The following is a 16,325-nucleotide window of genomic DNA, read 5'->3' as shown; positions in this document are numbered from 1 at the left end:
ACACAAGCTCTAGAGTATCTAGATCTGAGGGTCTACTCTTCTTTGTATGTACAGGATACCAAGTGTCTAGGTACATGTGTTCTATTTCTTAGGATTTTACCTTTAAGTAGAATTCAAAAAGGGGTCATTCATGTGTGATTTTCTTAGGACTTCTAAACACCTTTGCTGGTCCTATCCCATAGGTACAGTAGCATATCGTTCAGTTAAAGTATAAGGTAGCAGGCAGAGTTGACTCTCTAAGACCTGTCTTTTGGGAGCAAGTGACCTAGAAGAGTAAGTTTCGAGTGGAGAAGGAGTGACATGCTATCATAAGCCTCATTGATGAACAAGTGAAAACAAAACCTTGCTTTGTAGCCAGCTTTCCTTTGTGTGTGGTAGCATTTTAGTGTATTAGAGCAGAGAGGTCTCAGACACACAGCATTGAATTCTCTGCACTTATAATTTCAGTGAAAAGGGAGGCCCGTGTTGGGACAGTAGAAAGCAGTCTGTGAATGGTGCGTGCTGGAATACTGTTGTTCAGTCAGACGCTGATGATGTATCTGTCAGGGATGTCAGCGCCAGAAGCAGAGTGATTTCCACTGTCCCTGCTTCTCAGGCGGAGAAGATAATGCTGTGGGCCGTCTTTCATGTTCACAGTGTCTTGTGATGCTTTACTGTTGCAGAAAGGAAAAGGAAACTGGCTTTCGCCTTCAGGGAGGCATGGGGGTATCTAGCTAAATACTTTACTGAGGACACAGTTCTAAGAGGCCAGCCACATGGCCAGCAGCTAACAACTTTACTAACTAGCTTATAGACATAGGATTTCATACTGTCCATGCCTCCCTATGATGCAGAAGATGGCACTTGCTTGTGGAGCCGTGAGGTAAAATCCTCTTACCTCATTTGGTTGATTTACTTGTGAGTTCTGCTCACTGCTCTTGAGTAATCTTCAGTTTCAAGTTTGGGGTAGGCAAGAAGGGGAGGCCTTTGGTCTAGAAAATAATGTTTTCAGATACCTTACACTTACATCCATGTGTAATGTGGAACATCATGGTAAATTCTAGTAAACACGGGCTTCTATGTTGTGCTATAGATTCTGACGCTCCGGGCTTCCTGTAGACTCGCAGTGATATCATATAGAGATGGTAGCAGGCAGCAGGTATGACTTTAGTTAGTTAGCAAGGGCACATGTAAGCCAGGGGCGTTCACAGAACACTCACAAGGGTTTTCCTTATAAGAAGTTACAGGATGGGAAAGTTGTTACACTCACTGTGCCCTGTGCCTATTAAAGCATTTTATATGGTAGAGAGAGGGACAAGGGACTGATAACACTAAGGCCAGCTGCAGTTTGTACACATGCATTTGTTTAAAACACACCACTTCCCTTTCCTTCTTCCTCCCTTTTAGTGGAGGAAGATGTCTGACAGGTAGATGTCTGAGTTTGTGACCAGTCTATTCTAGAGAGTGAGTTCCATCACAGATAGGGCTATACAGAGAAACTCTGCTCCAAAGGAAATAAAACAATGAATGAATGAATGAATGAACAAATAAATATTGAAAACTCTTGATTATTACATGTTAAGAAGTGAGTATCAAGTTGTTGTTTGTTTCTGCGATATGAGATTTGTACTGGTATTTTCCCCAACTGGTTTATGGTAGAAGAAAAAGAATTAGAACCAAGGGGTTAAAAACAAAACTATAAAAACTTATTTTCCAGTTTTAGGAAGCTGGAAACTGGTGTTTAGGATGGTCTGTGGTGGGTGGTGCAGATAGAGGAATTTTGTTTGTTTTGATGAATGCCTATTTTACTCAGAGTGATGAGCCATGGGGCCTTCATTCTTACTGCATATTTATTTCTTCTGCCAGAAAGTCGGGTGTGGACCTTGGCCGCCTTGATCAGGGATGCTCGTTACAGAGCTGTGCAAAGATGGCGATTGCGCACATTGGGCTGTCCTCTCATTCATACTGTTGAACACATAGATGTGAGTCTGGGCATGAAGCACACAATCACTTTAGGTGCTGGAACAGGAACTTGGTCACAGCATTGTGGGCGGTGGTTCTACCAGAGTTGACAGCTAAATTCCGTGGCCCCTCAGAAGTGTCTATCAGGGTAGTTTCCATCTTCCTATGCATACCCTAAGTGGTGAATTTTAAATCTGTCTTGTGAGCTCAGGAAACACACTGTCTCCAGAGAACTCACATTTGGTGGACTTTGCAAAGCACTTGGAGTACCCAGGATTCCAAATTTATTCACCAGATTCACACATCTTTCTTTCTCAGGCCCTCATGTTCTGTCCCCTTTGCTCAACTGATTTTTGTTGCTCTAGAGACAAAAGTTAGTTCCCTGTTTCAGTAGAGCATTTGGAAGCTACTTTTCCATCCTCTCCCTGGGAGCATTATTAGCTTCTTAGTGAGTGGACAGACATGAGCCCTGTCCTCAGATCTGGTGGTCACCTTGGGGTCATGAAGTGCCCAACTCTGAGTGGAGCCATGTTTTAAACTACAAAAAGTAGATTATGGCCCAAGAGTGACTGTTGTGCAGATAATGAATTTTCAAAGCCCTGTAGAATTTAGACTCTGGGAGGGTGAATTTATAATTTCTTTGTAGAGCTAATAGACCAGGGAAAAGGCAGTTCTGAGGGACTGGACTTGGAACCCTGCTTCCCTGACACTCCCATTTCTAAGTCTGTTTGAAACCCTTCTCTAATGGTAAAATCAAATAATGTCCCTCCTCTTAGGGCTGGAGAGATGGCTCAGCGGTTAAGAGCACTGATTGTTCTTCTGAAGATCCTGGGTTCAATTCCCAGCAACCACATGGAGGCTCACAACCATCTATAATAGGATATGATGCCCTTTTCTGGGGTATCTGAAGACAGCTACAGTATACTTACATATAATAAATAAATAAATCTTAAAAAACAAACAAGCAAAAACAAACAAAAAAACCAAATAGTGTCGCTCCGTCCCCTTCCCTGCTTCAGTGGTCACGGTCACACTCCTCTGGTGGCAGGTTTGTGTGTGGGGTGAAGCTTGTGACAGGCAGCCATCCCATGCACAAATGAAAGCCTTTTGCTTATAAAGTGACCACCAACCACAGCAGTTGTGGGCTGGAGTGCACCCTCATCATGGAATTAATTCATTCATAGGTGTTAATGGTGCACAATGTTAACAAGTGACTATTACTGGGAAATTGTGGCTTCTCCTCAGTGTCAGTCTCCACCAAGCATGCTTAAATTTAAAAAAAAGAAAAAAATGCCCAATCACATCACTACTATATGGCCAAGCAAAGATCCTGTAAGGAAAGCAGATCCTGGAATCTCTTTTGTAAGGTATGATGCAGAAAGCAAATGCTGTTTGTCTGTTGTGATGCCTGGAAACATTTCCGGTGTCCTGGTGCTTCAGGATAAAATGTTAACCTGGAGGAACAGTGGCTAATTCTGTTTCTGAGGAAAGGACTTTAGTGGTCCAGTGATTGGCATTTAGGAGAGTCTGGGCTATGAGACTAGGTTAGGATAGGAGTAACTGTTGTCTCACCTGCCTGAGGAGGGCCAGGAAGCTCTGGGCTCCTCTTTGCCACCCTGCCCTTTCCTTTCTAGTCAGTCAGCATCTTTAGCAGATTGCTTTACTGGTTTGCTCTGTGGCCTCTTTGCTCCTCGAGTCTTACTTCTCAGGACTCTTCCTCCTCACCTCTTCTGCCTCAGCATTGTTTTTTAAATCATTCTCCTCACAGCAGATCTCCTTATCCTGGATGCTTCTGGACTTTATGTGCCCATCCCAGGGGTGCTAGGCTCTACTAGGGAAAGCTGATACTGCTAATGAGTTTAGAGGGTGAGGTTGTTGGTACAGAAAAGCCCACACCATGGTTGTTCTTGAGAAGCTGCAACACACTCATTGGGGAGATAGCTTGGGCTTGTTTGTTTATTTTAACATATAGTCATTTATTTATTAATTATTTTTATGTGTTTGAGTATTTTGCTTGTAAGTATGCCTGTCTACCACATGCAGTGCGAGTGGAGGCCCGAAGAGGGTGTCTGATCCTTCTGGAAACGCTGCCACAAAAGGTTGTGAACTGCCATGTGGGTGCTTGGAAATCATTTTTTCCAAACACATTTCTCTGCAGTTCAGCTTTGGCTGAGGTCTACCTGCGTGCAACCTTTATTGTACCTCTGTGAGATTCTTTCTGAGAGCCATTTGGTTATGGTTTTTTGTCAGGAGTCCTACCTGATCAATAAATAATACATTGTAATCTTCAGACAGATAACTTCTTATCCTCATCTATATTAGAATTTATTTATTCATTTAAAAATACTTTATGTGTACGGGTGCTATCTACATGTCTGTCAGTGGACCACATGTGTCCAGTGCCCCCAGAACTAGAAGAAGGTGCCAGATGCCCTAGAGCTTGAGTTACAAGTGGTTATGACCTGCCATGTGGGTGCTCGGAATTGAATCCAGGTCCTCTGAAAGAGCAGTCAGTGGTCTTAACTGCTGAGTCACCGCTCCAGCCCCATCTATATGTATAGATACTTATAGGTGTGTGTGTGTGTGTGTGTGTGTGTGTGTGTGTGTGTACACATACACATATACACATGTATAACTAGAAAAATTACAGAAAGTCTTCATGGTAGACATATTCTCAAACATTTGTTGAATTTGATTATTATTGGTTACTAGGGGAAAAGATGTATGTCTCTATCAGATTAACCATGGGAATGATATATACTGTTAGGATAGAGAGTATGTATAAGACCTTCTGAAGTTATAGAGAGAGCAGCATTAGTTGGCATTGAAATTCAGAGGCTCCAGGCTGTAGATGGTGCTCAGTAAATTTTCTTGGCTAGCATGCATAAAGTTTTGTTTTCTAGCTCTGCATAAAACAGATGTGGTGATATAAGCCTCTAATCCCAGGACTTGGAAGGGAGAGGCAGGAAGAGCAGAAGTTCTAGGTCATCCTTGGATATAACACTTTCAGGGTCAGTTTGGGCTACTGTATTTTTTTTGAGTTATTAAAAATTAGAGGCCCACCCTAATTAACTGACTTGATTTAGAGAGGAGTAGGTGTGTTCCCATCCTCATATGGCTACGCTGTTATGGGTGTGTGTTAGATTCTTTTTTGGGTAACCTTTCAGGCTCCCTTATTCTCAGGGAGGATGGTCTGTGTAGCATTTGTAGAATTTGAAGTAGTTGGAAACCATTACCAACTTTCTGGAGTTGTATTAAGCAGAAACACAGGATGAGTGGTATGTATCTTGGGACACTGCTCTCTTCCCATTTCCTTATTCCCAGAAGGTATTCTATCGCTAAACCTCTGCTCTGGGATTCCATGACTGTCGCTTGCTTAAAAGTGAGCATGTTCTGAGTGAGGTCCCTTGGGTAAGGGCTCCAGATAGATGATTCTAGCTTAAGTGGCAAGTGTATCATTCTTAATAAAGTCTATTAACAGGCTGTTCACTGTGGGTTTGGGAAAGCATCTACATTAGAATAGAGATAAGAACGTGTTGTCTATGATTTAAAGTGTTTCCCTATATTCACAAACCTTGGAAATGAGTGTAGAGGCCACAGCAGTGATTTTGTTGGCGGTTGCTCTGTGATGAGTTATTTCCCAGAAGGTACAGACACAGAAGAAACTAAATGTGTAGGGCTCATATGGCTTGAACAGCTCTTGCACTTTAGAATTCTCAAAAGGAGCAATCCTGCTTTCCTGACTCTAAGCAGGTAATTTCCTCTGTAATAGGTGACAAACGCTACAAGTTCTGAGGTTGAAGAAGAGACAAATGGCCAGAGCATACAGAACTATGAAAAAGGAGTTTCTGTGCTAGATCTGAGCACCTCCTGGTATTAAGAAGTCAGCCATTCGGTTGTCTCTAACTTCTCCTCTGCTGTATTTCACTTTAGCAAATATCTGAAAGCTTAAACTAAGCAAAATTCTGTGTAGTCCAGGAGCCCAGCCAGGGCTGAGTAATGGGAAGTATACTCACTTGGAAACCAAACTTCGTAGGGAAACCTCATTCAGAAGGGAATGCTTTCACAGATTTAGGACCAACGCCTTCCACTTTGAATTGTCAAGGTTCACAACCAGAACTGTTCTTTTTGCTGTGTTTCACTGTGAGTTTGCCTGTAGAGGCTTGTTTGCGGGGATGAAATGCTAATTGTGTTGTCTAATGAAGTGAGGTTACTTTCCCACTACAGCTTACTCAAAAAATAAGTGCAACTTCTTGTCCCTTGGCTTCCGAGAAGTCAATGAATTATTGTTCGCCAACTTTGAAGCGTGCTCGCCAAGTTTGTAACATGTGGTGCAGGCTATAATCCAGGAAGGTGCTGGTCAGATTATGTAAAGACTGATTAAGCCTATAGCATTACACTGGAGCAGTTTTTATTAGAGTCACCTTCCTAGGGACTTGGGATTTCCAGGGTCCATTTCCTGCTGGGAAAGTTAAGAACTTTGCTCGAGAAGAACTTGGGGCCAGACTGGTGGTGCATACCCAATTCCGAACACTTGAGAGGTGCAGGAAGATGAAGAGTTCAAGGTCGCTCACAGCTGTTTAGTGCATTTGAGGCCAGCTTGAATTACATTACTAAGACTCTGTCTAAAAAAAAAAGACTTGGATTAGTTTATTAATATCACTGTACATTTTGAACAAAGCTCTTGTGTGATTAGGAAGCAGATTTGGAGTTCTGGTAGTCAAGCTGAGGACCTTGAGTCGTGAGCAAGCCCTGAGTTCTCATTATCATTATTCTGCTTGGTGTTGGGGGTCAGACAGTGCCTCACATATGCCAGGCAAGTGCGCCACCTTGACCCCTAAGATTAACTTCTAACTCCATCTTTCTTCTGTAGTTGTCATTTCAGTTAGAATAAGTGGTCGTATTACAACTTAGATGCATTGGTTCTAATGCAGTTTAGCAGAAATTTCAGTGATAACTGAAGTGCACACCTCCACGCAGTCCACATATGTCTGTTGAGCACTTACAATATGGTTAATGCGATGAGGAGCTGAGCTAATACTTTGATATATTAAGTGGTTTCAATGAACGACCATGTGGTCAGCTCTGGTGTTCTTTAAAGTAGAGATCTCTCAGCTATTGAAATTGTCTGGCCTGGGGGCGGGGAGCTTGCTGGGGAAATGTGCTTTAGCCAGCACAGGGTTATCCTGCCCTGTTAAACAGTGTGCTTTTCAGACACGCCTGAATAAAACTTGAGCTGTTCTCTGCAGCCCTGCCTCTTGTGTGTTCTGCAAATGGTGGGCCGTACGACCATCTTTCAGCAGATTAGCTGACAAAAGTGCGTGCTCTGTGCAAGAACAGGGGCAATTTGTGTTGTGACAATGGCTGATGGTACTAAGTGAAAGCAGCAGTTGGCAGGGACTAAACTGCCGAGGTTTCTTTCCTTGTGAGCTACCGAAAGGTGCAGAAGTACTTTCGACAGTATGTCCTGCTGACAGATGGATTGTTTTGACAGGAGAATCTGAACCTTTCACTGAAGAACCATTCAGATGTCAGGCAGGAAGGGGCAGCCATGCTCCTTGAAATAAGTGAGATGCTTTAGATGTGTGTGCATGTCAGCTGCCACCTGGAGGAACAGAGTTCCGTAGTTAACCCTTTCACTGTTCTTGGGATGGGAAATACATCATATTTCTTTCTGCTGGCTTCGTGGGCTAAGTATATGTTTTTTAATATTGGAAAATAAGTGTTATTATTAGTAAGAATACAGGGCAAGTGGTTAAAAAGCCTGTTACTTTTTTTTTTTAAGTTTGAGAAAACCCCCACTGTACTCATAATTGCTTTATATATACCAGCCAAAATAGAAACAAGCTAACAGATACTCAGACAGTACATAGGTAAGATGTAGACTGTTTATACCAAGAAGTATTATTCAACCATCAAAAACAATGAGACATGTTTGACATGTAATGAGATTCATCTATGAGCCTGGGAGGCATTTGTGTTAAGTTAAATAAGCCAGACACAAAAGGACACAAAAGGACGCATGTCTGTGCTTCCACTTACATGTGGTTCCTAGAGTAGAGTTTATGGAGACAGAATGATGGTTGGCACAGCCAGGGAAATTTGGATTGGGAATTTTATGGTGAAAAAGTTGATACTGATGGTGATGATGGGTGTGTCTGAATGTGTATGTGGTCACCGAGCAGAAACATACAAATGGTTATATACATCTTATAACAATGAACAAGCAGTATTGGGGATTTGTGTTTTGGCCAATGTTTATGACTATTTTATTCCATGTTAGATTTCCATGGAGGAATTAACATGTTTTCCCTGTTTCCTGGTAATGCATTTGAGATCTCAGTTCCTTCAGAGATTCGGGACCACTCCTCAAACTTAAAAGCCAGAGTAGCTCTGTCCAGGGGCAGGAGCAGTTCCCGGGGCTGGGAGCTGTAGCATCTTCACTCTGTGCTGCCCACAGGTACTGTGGGAGAATGGCCGTTTCTAGGCGGTCCCTTGGCATGTGTGTTGGTCTGTAGCTTTTGTGCCTCAGTGACTGTCCAGGCTGACCCAGTGAGGGCTAACACACTTAGTGTCTTTTCTTTGTTGCTGATCAATAGCATCTTGGTATCAAAGTCCTGGTGCTCCTCAGCTCCAGATGACAGTGTCAGTAAAGATTCTTTTCTTAGTCTGCTCTAAGAAGCAGAATTAATTAGTGTTTCTGAAAGTTAGTTATGTTATCTTTCCAAGAAAAGAGCATTGGGTATATGGTTTTTAATGGATATGTGAGGTGTGGGAAAGGAGAGACATGATTTTATCTCCAAGTATTCAAAATGAAGCCATCTGTGAACTATAGAAAGCCTGCTGAACCCCAGCCCCTCCTGTGGCCCATGCCTTCTGGGCCTGTAGCTTCTGGGGTCCAGGTCCCGACATAAGCTGGTGGTCCTCAGGCCGAGCGCGGCAGCTGGCAGAGAGGTTTTGCTTGACCTCTCCTTGGTTACTTTTTTTTTTTTTTTAAGGAACTGAAAACTTTTCTCATAAGACTTCAGATTTTGAGTTTCTCTTAAAATCCAAGCTTGGCGTCAGCACTAGCCCTTGTGTCTGCCTGTGAAGGTGGGTAGGTGGACTTGCTACCTTGGTCCATCAGCAGCCCAATCTGCTTAACCCTTCTACCTGCTCTGGGGCTTCTGAGAGCCTTTATTAAGTTCTCTTCAGCTCCACCCTGCCAAGTCCCTGTGATGATGTAAGTTTTGTGCTGCCTTTACCCCTGCCCCGAGAGGTCAGAGGACCCTTTATGATAATGTGATCAAATCAGAAAACAATAGTCCAGGCAGTCTTTCATGATGTAGAGAATTCTCTCAAAACTGGCTTTTCTTTCCCAGGTCTAAGCTGTTAATGTCTACATTCTCATTAATAAATACCTCCCAAGCACAGTCAAGTTCATACTTGACTTCAGTATGTGGTTTAAAAATTACCACCTTCAATCTTTATGGTAACTTAATCTCTGGACAAATTGCTTTTAATTCAGAGTGTGCCATGAACACAGATGGGCCATTTGTTTCAAGCGCAGTTTGACTTTTATTTAGATAAATGTCTTTGAGTTCACAGTAAATGGCTATCAGCTCTAGGGTAGTATTGATTGAAACGTCTCCAGAGTAAGTTTAAAAGATATTTACCATTTATGATTAGTAGCATTGTTAATTGACATTAATGTCAATGGAATTAATAGCCAAGATGAAAGATGTTAGTCTCTTGCGCCCACAGGCCTGGGTGGACTCCTGTGGCAGGGAACCGGAAGGCAGCGAAGCCCATCTCCATCACCTGTAGTGGTTCTGCTCCTGATGGGCTAACCTGGCGTGTGGTCAGCGTGTGGTTAAAGAAGCGAGGCTGACTGAGGACTGCCGAGAGCTTGCTGTCTGCAGCTACAACTGTCTTCCCCAGGCAGCGGAAGGGAGAGAGGTCTGACCAGTTCTGAACAGGATGGCTGCTGTCACTTGAACACTGCTCTTGTGTGGCTTCCCTGCCTGGCGTTAGTGAGACCTGTGTCCCCACCAGTTGGCTTCCTTTTCTTGTGATTGTCATTCCTAGTTTTATTCATTGATGGCAGGCATCCTGTGTTCATAAATAGTCATGGGTCTAAATCTGTTCATTATCTAAATGTCTATGCCCCCACACTTTTTTTAGCATTAAATTCTCACTTAGACTAAGATTTCTCAGTCTGAGAATGAACACTGAGGTACTGGATACCTGCTTGTGTGACACTGACTGCTTATGCTTGATGGGATATTTGAGAACATCTACAACTTTAATCTACCAGATCTTAGTACCACCTTCTACCATTGCTGACAGATGAATATATCTCTAGATATTGATGTGTGTGTGTGTGTGTGTGTGTGTGTGTGTGAGAGAGAGAGAGAGAGAGAGAGAGAGAGAGAGAGAGAGAGAGAGAGAAGAGAGATGAGAGAAATCATCCTTGTGGAGAACGGAGAACTACTGGCTTAGACTATGAAGTGCTGACATCTGGTGTCTCTCTCTCTCTCTCTCTCTCTCTCTCTCTCTCTCTCTCTCTCTTTCATTCTTGATGTTGATACTTTAGTTAAACATTAATTTGTAAAAAGTCATCAAGGCTAGGCCTGTTAGTGTGCTACTTTAACCCTGGCAGGGGCAGGGTGATCCCAGAGTTCTTGGGCCAGCCTGGTCTACATAGCAAGTTTAAGGCCAGCAAGGGAGACCCTCTCTCAAAACAACAACAAAAGCCATTAAGAATGTCCTTGAGCTGGGCAGTGGTGGCACATGCCTTTAATCATAGTACTCAGGAGGCTGAGGCTCGTGCATCTCTGTGTCCAGCCTGGTCTACAGAGTGAGCTCCAGGTTAGCCAGGTCTGCTACATAGAGAAACCCTGTCTTGAAGAAACAGACAAATAAACAGAAGAATGTCCTTGAGGATCTGCTTTATGGTTCTTGGCCTGTGGGTCACAGCCCCTTTGGGAGTATCAGATGACTTTTTCACAGGGGTTGCCAAGACTACCAGAAAAAAAGATATTTGCATTACAATTTATTGATTCATAACACTAGCAAAAATTAAAAAGTAGCAACAAAAATAATTTTATGTTTGGGTTACTACAATATGAGGAAGTGTATTTAAAGAGTTGCACCGTTAGGAAGGTTGAGAACCACTGCCTTAGAGAGAGTAAAGGCACACATGGTGGAAGGAAAGAACCAACTCCCACAGATAGTCCTCTGACCTACACACACACACACACACACACACACTAAATGTAATTAAAAATGTTTATATGTGTATGCCTGAGTATATGTATGTGTACCATAGCATGTGTGAGCCTGCAGATATTAGAAGAGAGTGCTAGGTCCTCTGGAACTGGGGTTATAGGTATTTGTGAGCCTTGTACTGGGTACTCAAGTCCTCTGCAGGAATTGCAGCTACTCTTAACCCTTTGTCTAGTCCCAATACATGCAGTTTTAAAAACTGAGTGGCCTGGACTTGATCCAGTACAAAGCATTTGGATTAGTACTGGCCCATCTTAGTTTCTCAAGTGTTGGTTAGCTACTTGGCATTGGAAGTCTGCGTGAGTCAGCTCTGGCAGTGCCGGTTCCCAGCCTGGCTCTGTGCACTGAAGCAGGCAAGAGGAGCACTGCTTATAAAGCTCAGTGTGTCTGTTCCTAAAACAGGACCCAGGCTGGAAGGCCACCAGGCAGAGGACTTGGTGAGTGAGGAACAGTTTCTTGGTCTTTGATGAAATGTCAACTATTAATTTAATACTTTTCACTTTCTCTTTTACCAGAAACCTGAGTTACAACAGACTCTCCGAGATTGACCCTGCTGCTTTTGAGGACTTGACGAATCTGCAGGAAGTGTGAGTGTCCCCTCAAACCTATAGGGATGGAGGGCAGAAAGATCTGGGGCAAATCTTTTCGTACTGCACTGTTCTCACTCTCCTAGGTGGCTGGTCTCAACTTACAGGAAGGAACATTTGCACATGGTCAGCTTGTGTTTACATAATACCGATTTCCCTAGTAATGGTCCCAAAACACAGGATTAGTGATATGACAATAGGATATGCCAAAAAAGAAGCTCTAAAGCGGTTCCTTTAAGTGAAAAGATGAAAATACAGTAAGATTTTGTGTAAGAGATCAAATTCACATAGAATTTACATTTATTATGTAAATTTATTTTTATTTATGTACATTTATTATGTAATGTTCTTTTAATTATTGTCAGTCTCTTACTATGGTTGACTTTTGTATGGAAAAGGACTATATAGAGAGTTTCAGGTACCCAAGGGAGGCTGAGGAGTGGAGCCCTCATAGATAGACGGGTGCCATAGTAAATTCCTTTCCCTTTGCTGCAGGCCCCGTTTTCTGTGAAGGGCATGCCACAGTGCAGTGGGTGTAGTATTACTGGAAATCATGGTTGCCCAATGGGAGTGTAAGAGTATGCCCTTTGATAGAAAGCCTTGTTGCCTAATTGGGGAACACGCCTGTGCTGGTACATTCTCACAGGTGCCACAGAGGTATAATAGTTTAGTCAGCAGAGGTGCCTAGTGCTAGCCCACCATTTGCATTTTCCACGAACCTGGCATAAAAACCTGAGCAACAGAGGCTCCTCGTCCCTGTACCTCCTAGCAAGCCAAGTTCACAGTTGCTGAGCACCGGGTTGCTGCCTCTTGAGCGTGCTTTAATGCAGGCCCCAGACATTCTTTTTAGTATAAAAATTTATGCTTTGATACATCCATTGGAATTATCAAGAATTTTAGCCCCACAGCAACTTTACAGAAATTTCACATAAGTTGCATAAAACCAACATGATTACTTGCTGTAAACTACATACATACGTGCATATAATTTTAGAATCAAAATGTATATTATTTTCCTTGTATTTTTTAGTCACACACAGTCTTGCTGTGTAGCCTAGGCTGGTCTGAAACTCATAATTCTTCTTCCTCAGCCTCCCAAATGCTTAGAATTATAGGTATTTATGGATTTATATCTGGTTTACACAGTACTTCTCACAGTTAAAAATATTTTGTTGCATAAATTAAAATTTTTCCCTCATTATTTTGAGACTTCATTAGGATCACTTTCCTGCATTTTAGGAAGTTTCTGCTGCAGTGGGTTCCCAAACTCCCTCTCCAGTGCCCCTCAGTTCTGGCTGTCTCTCTACATTCCTTCCTCAACCTCACTTCAGCTCCCCCTCCCCACCTGATCTTTCCATCCTGTCAGGCCTCTCCAACCCTCCAGTCCTTCCAGTGTATTCTGTGCTCTTTCATGAATATTTATATAAATTACTATAAGTCATTATCAAGTTCTATTAAAGACAATTTAGCAAATCATTAAGTTCTCTATACATTTTTACTATAGGCAGTTGATGAAAGTCTTTGGTGGCTAGTCTTTCTTCCATTGTAGCAGCTTAATCTAATGAAATCTGAATTTTATTCACTGATACAGTTTGCAAAATAGCTGCTTTCCCTATTCTCATGGCCATATTTTATGGCTTTTAAGTGTTTTTTCAAAGCATAGACTTCCAGGGCTAAACCCCAGAGTTGGAGGGAGCGTGGAAATGCCTTGTGTTATACCTTCATTTGCCTACGAGGTCAGTGAGACGGGTAGGAGGCATGAAAATGTGAAGGTGCCCAAGACTTCTGTAACAAATCCTATAGGCTGCTGGCTTCATTAGCAGAGGTTGATTCCTCATGGTTGGGGAGCTCGAAGCCTATAGGTCTGGCTTCTCCTGAGCTCCCTCTCCTTAGCTTGCAGGTGGTTGCCTCTTACCATGACTTCTCATGGTCTTTCCTCTGTGTTCACAGATCCACCCATGTGGCATCATTTAACTTTGATGATATTCTGTTACTCCTGTGTTGGAGATTGAATGCAGAGCCTGGACCATGCAAACTAAACAGTCCACCACCAAGCTGCAGCCTCAGTCTCCTTAACAGTCTTTAAAGGCTTGTCTGTAAACATATCTATACTCTGATGTCCTGGAGGTTTGTGTTCCAACACTGACTTGAGGAAGGGGACACAGTTCCGCCAGTCATAGTTTTCCAAGTTGATAAGCTTAGTTTACCAGGAACCAATTGGCTTTATAACCTGGTGCTTTTTTTTTTTTTTTTTTTTTTTTTTTTTGGTCCAGGATGTTGTTGACTCTTGAGGTTATTATATGCTCAGATTCTCTGTCATTCTAAGAGATTATTATTGGAAGAGATTAAAATCATGCCGTTTCCTGTGACATCACAGGCTTCCGTTTCTACTTACTTGAGTGTCTGCTTTGTGCCAGATGCTCTTCTGAGTCAAGTGAGCTACAAAAATAGGATGTGACTAGGATGAGGCAGGCGAGGGCCTTTCCTTAGGCACTGATGTCACAAGGGCGCCCAAACTTACCAGCCAAGATAATTGATATTTTGATATCACATTTTAAAAAGTCAAGATGGAGAATGTTCTAGAAAATGTACAATGAGCAAAACATGGAAAGTCCGAATCAATGTTTCTGGTGTTTTCCCTTCCGTTGGAGTTCCAGAATGGCTTGACCACACTGTTTTTGATCTGTCTTGTCTTGGACTTTGGACTTTGTTCATTGTGGATTGCATTTCACATTCATTTTGACCTTTATATTAAATCCTGGTAATAGATTCTGTGTCCTGCCTCTCAGACATGCTGGCAAGTGCTCTGGAGAGCACATTCTGGGTTTATCTCCCTACGTAGCTGTTCTTTGCTTATGAGCTTTCTACTTTCATTTGGTTTTGAAATGGTAAATGGTAAATCTCTTGATTTACCCCCCCCCACTACACCCCCAGCCCTGTAATCCCCATCATTCTGATAGCTAGGGACCTAGTGTCCCATAGACCACCATGTTCTCTGTGGCTGCAAGGCCTCCTGGTGGGAAAATGGTTGTTTTGGTAGCAAGAGTGCTAGATTTGAGATTCTAGTTCTGGATCTGTTCCTACACAAGTGACTTGGCTCTTCAGTGTCCCTTTCCACTTTCTGTGACATAGACATAGTGACACATGGCCAGTACTGTTGTAGTTTCCTACTGATGTGATTATGTAATTCCTTCCTACTTTTGAAACTCTGCAGCTCCGTACTAAGTGTGTTGTTTAGACACCCATCTTTGAGGCTGACAGATTAGACTTCTTGCCACTGTGACTGCCTCCTACCTCTGTGGATTGTAAGTTGAATTCATCATGCCCAGAGCAGCAAAATGAACTTCTTAGTGGTAGAGACCTTGGGCTTTCCTAAGAGAAATCTGGTAAACTTTAGTGACTCAAAGAGGTACCAGCAACGAGTGGTGGGAACTAGGTAAAAATATGGAAGGGATAAAAAGCCAAAACAGAAGAACACAGGCCACAGTCGACACACCAGTGCTTTCAAATTAACTGGGTTCAAGTCAGTTCTCCCAGACCTTGCGGTCCTCAGAGCCAAAGGCGGGTGCAGGAGTTCTGGTGGCTTAGCAGTGGTTTAATTTTAGAGGCTCTAGAACCACATAACATTGTGGGTTGGGAAGAGAGAGAGAAAGAAAGCCTTTTGGAGGCTCCTGGAGGATATGTGCAGCTGCTTCCAAGCCACAGTCTTCATTGCTCACAACCCTAAGGAAAGCCCACCAGGGAGTGCCCTAACCCGGAGTGCTGGACACCAAGTCCTCTGTAATCAGAGGACTATTTATACAGGCCTCCATGAAAAGGCTCTGGGATCACATTACTGCCGGTGGCTTGGGAGTACTTGCTGCTGAGCTGCTTTGCTGAGGGCCACTGCCCTAGTGCTTCCTGAGAGGGCGAGGGAGCCCTGCCTCCAGTCCTTACAGCTCAGCTCTGCTCTGTCCCAGGGTGCTGGCCCCTCTCACCCTGCTGCTGTGCATGTACAAGAGCAGGCGCAGAGGGTTGTGATGGAGGTGATGTAAGGGAGACTGAAATGCTGAGCAGTGTTTGATAGACCAATTGCTATTATTAGTTAATAGCTAATACCTATTATTGCTATTAGTGCTGGGTGATAAGTATAGCCCATGTAAGTATCCACAACCTAAACTTTTAGATTTATTTCTCCTGGATCCTGCCAAAGCCCCATGACTGGTAAATTTATTCTTTACATTTTTTTAAAAAGGAGAATACTAAGGTTCAGCAAGGTTAGGTGGCATGCTGAGGGTCATTTGATTGGTAAGGAGTAGAAGGCCCAAGCTCTCTGGTTTAACAGCCCATGCCGTATGACTGCATGCCTCCAGCTTCTGCCCCTGCTGCTTGGTAACTTGCCTGTGTTTCCTGAGAGGTGGATTTGTAATTGAGTGTACTCCTGAAGGACTGGTGTGTTACTCAGACTTTGGACAGAGCTGGACACACACTCATCATCATTCGCCCTTCTTGTCATATGCGATCATTAACTTGGGTCTCCATATCCATGGA

At 43.1% G+C, this 16,325-nt stretch overlaps 1 protein-coding gene across 1 annotated transcript in view; it reads left to right on the top strand.

Annotated features, from left to right (window-relative positions):
* Lrig1 (leucine rich repeats and immunoglobulin like domains 1) overlaps positions 1-16,325 on the top strand; it is a 100,198-nt gene that overhangs the window by 25,335 nt on the left and 58,538 nt on the right. The window contains exon 2 of the mRNA XM_052174379.1: positions 11,724-11,795. Within this exon, the coding sequence (XP_052030339.1) occupies positions 11,724-11,795 (72 nt within the window). The remainder of the gene's footprint in view (positions 1-11,723; positions 11,796-16,325) is intronic.

This window comes from Apodemus sylvaticus, chromosome 2 (genome assembly GCF_947179515.1).
Source record: "Apodemus sylvaticus chromosome 2, mApoSyl1.1, whole genome shotgun sequence".
NCBI lineage: Eukaryota > Metazoa > Chordata > Mammalia > Rodentia > Muridae > Apodemus > Apodemus sylvaticus.
Note: the sequence above shows the minus strand (reverse complement) of the source record. Positions and strands in the feature narration are given on the sequence as shown.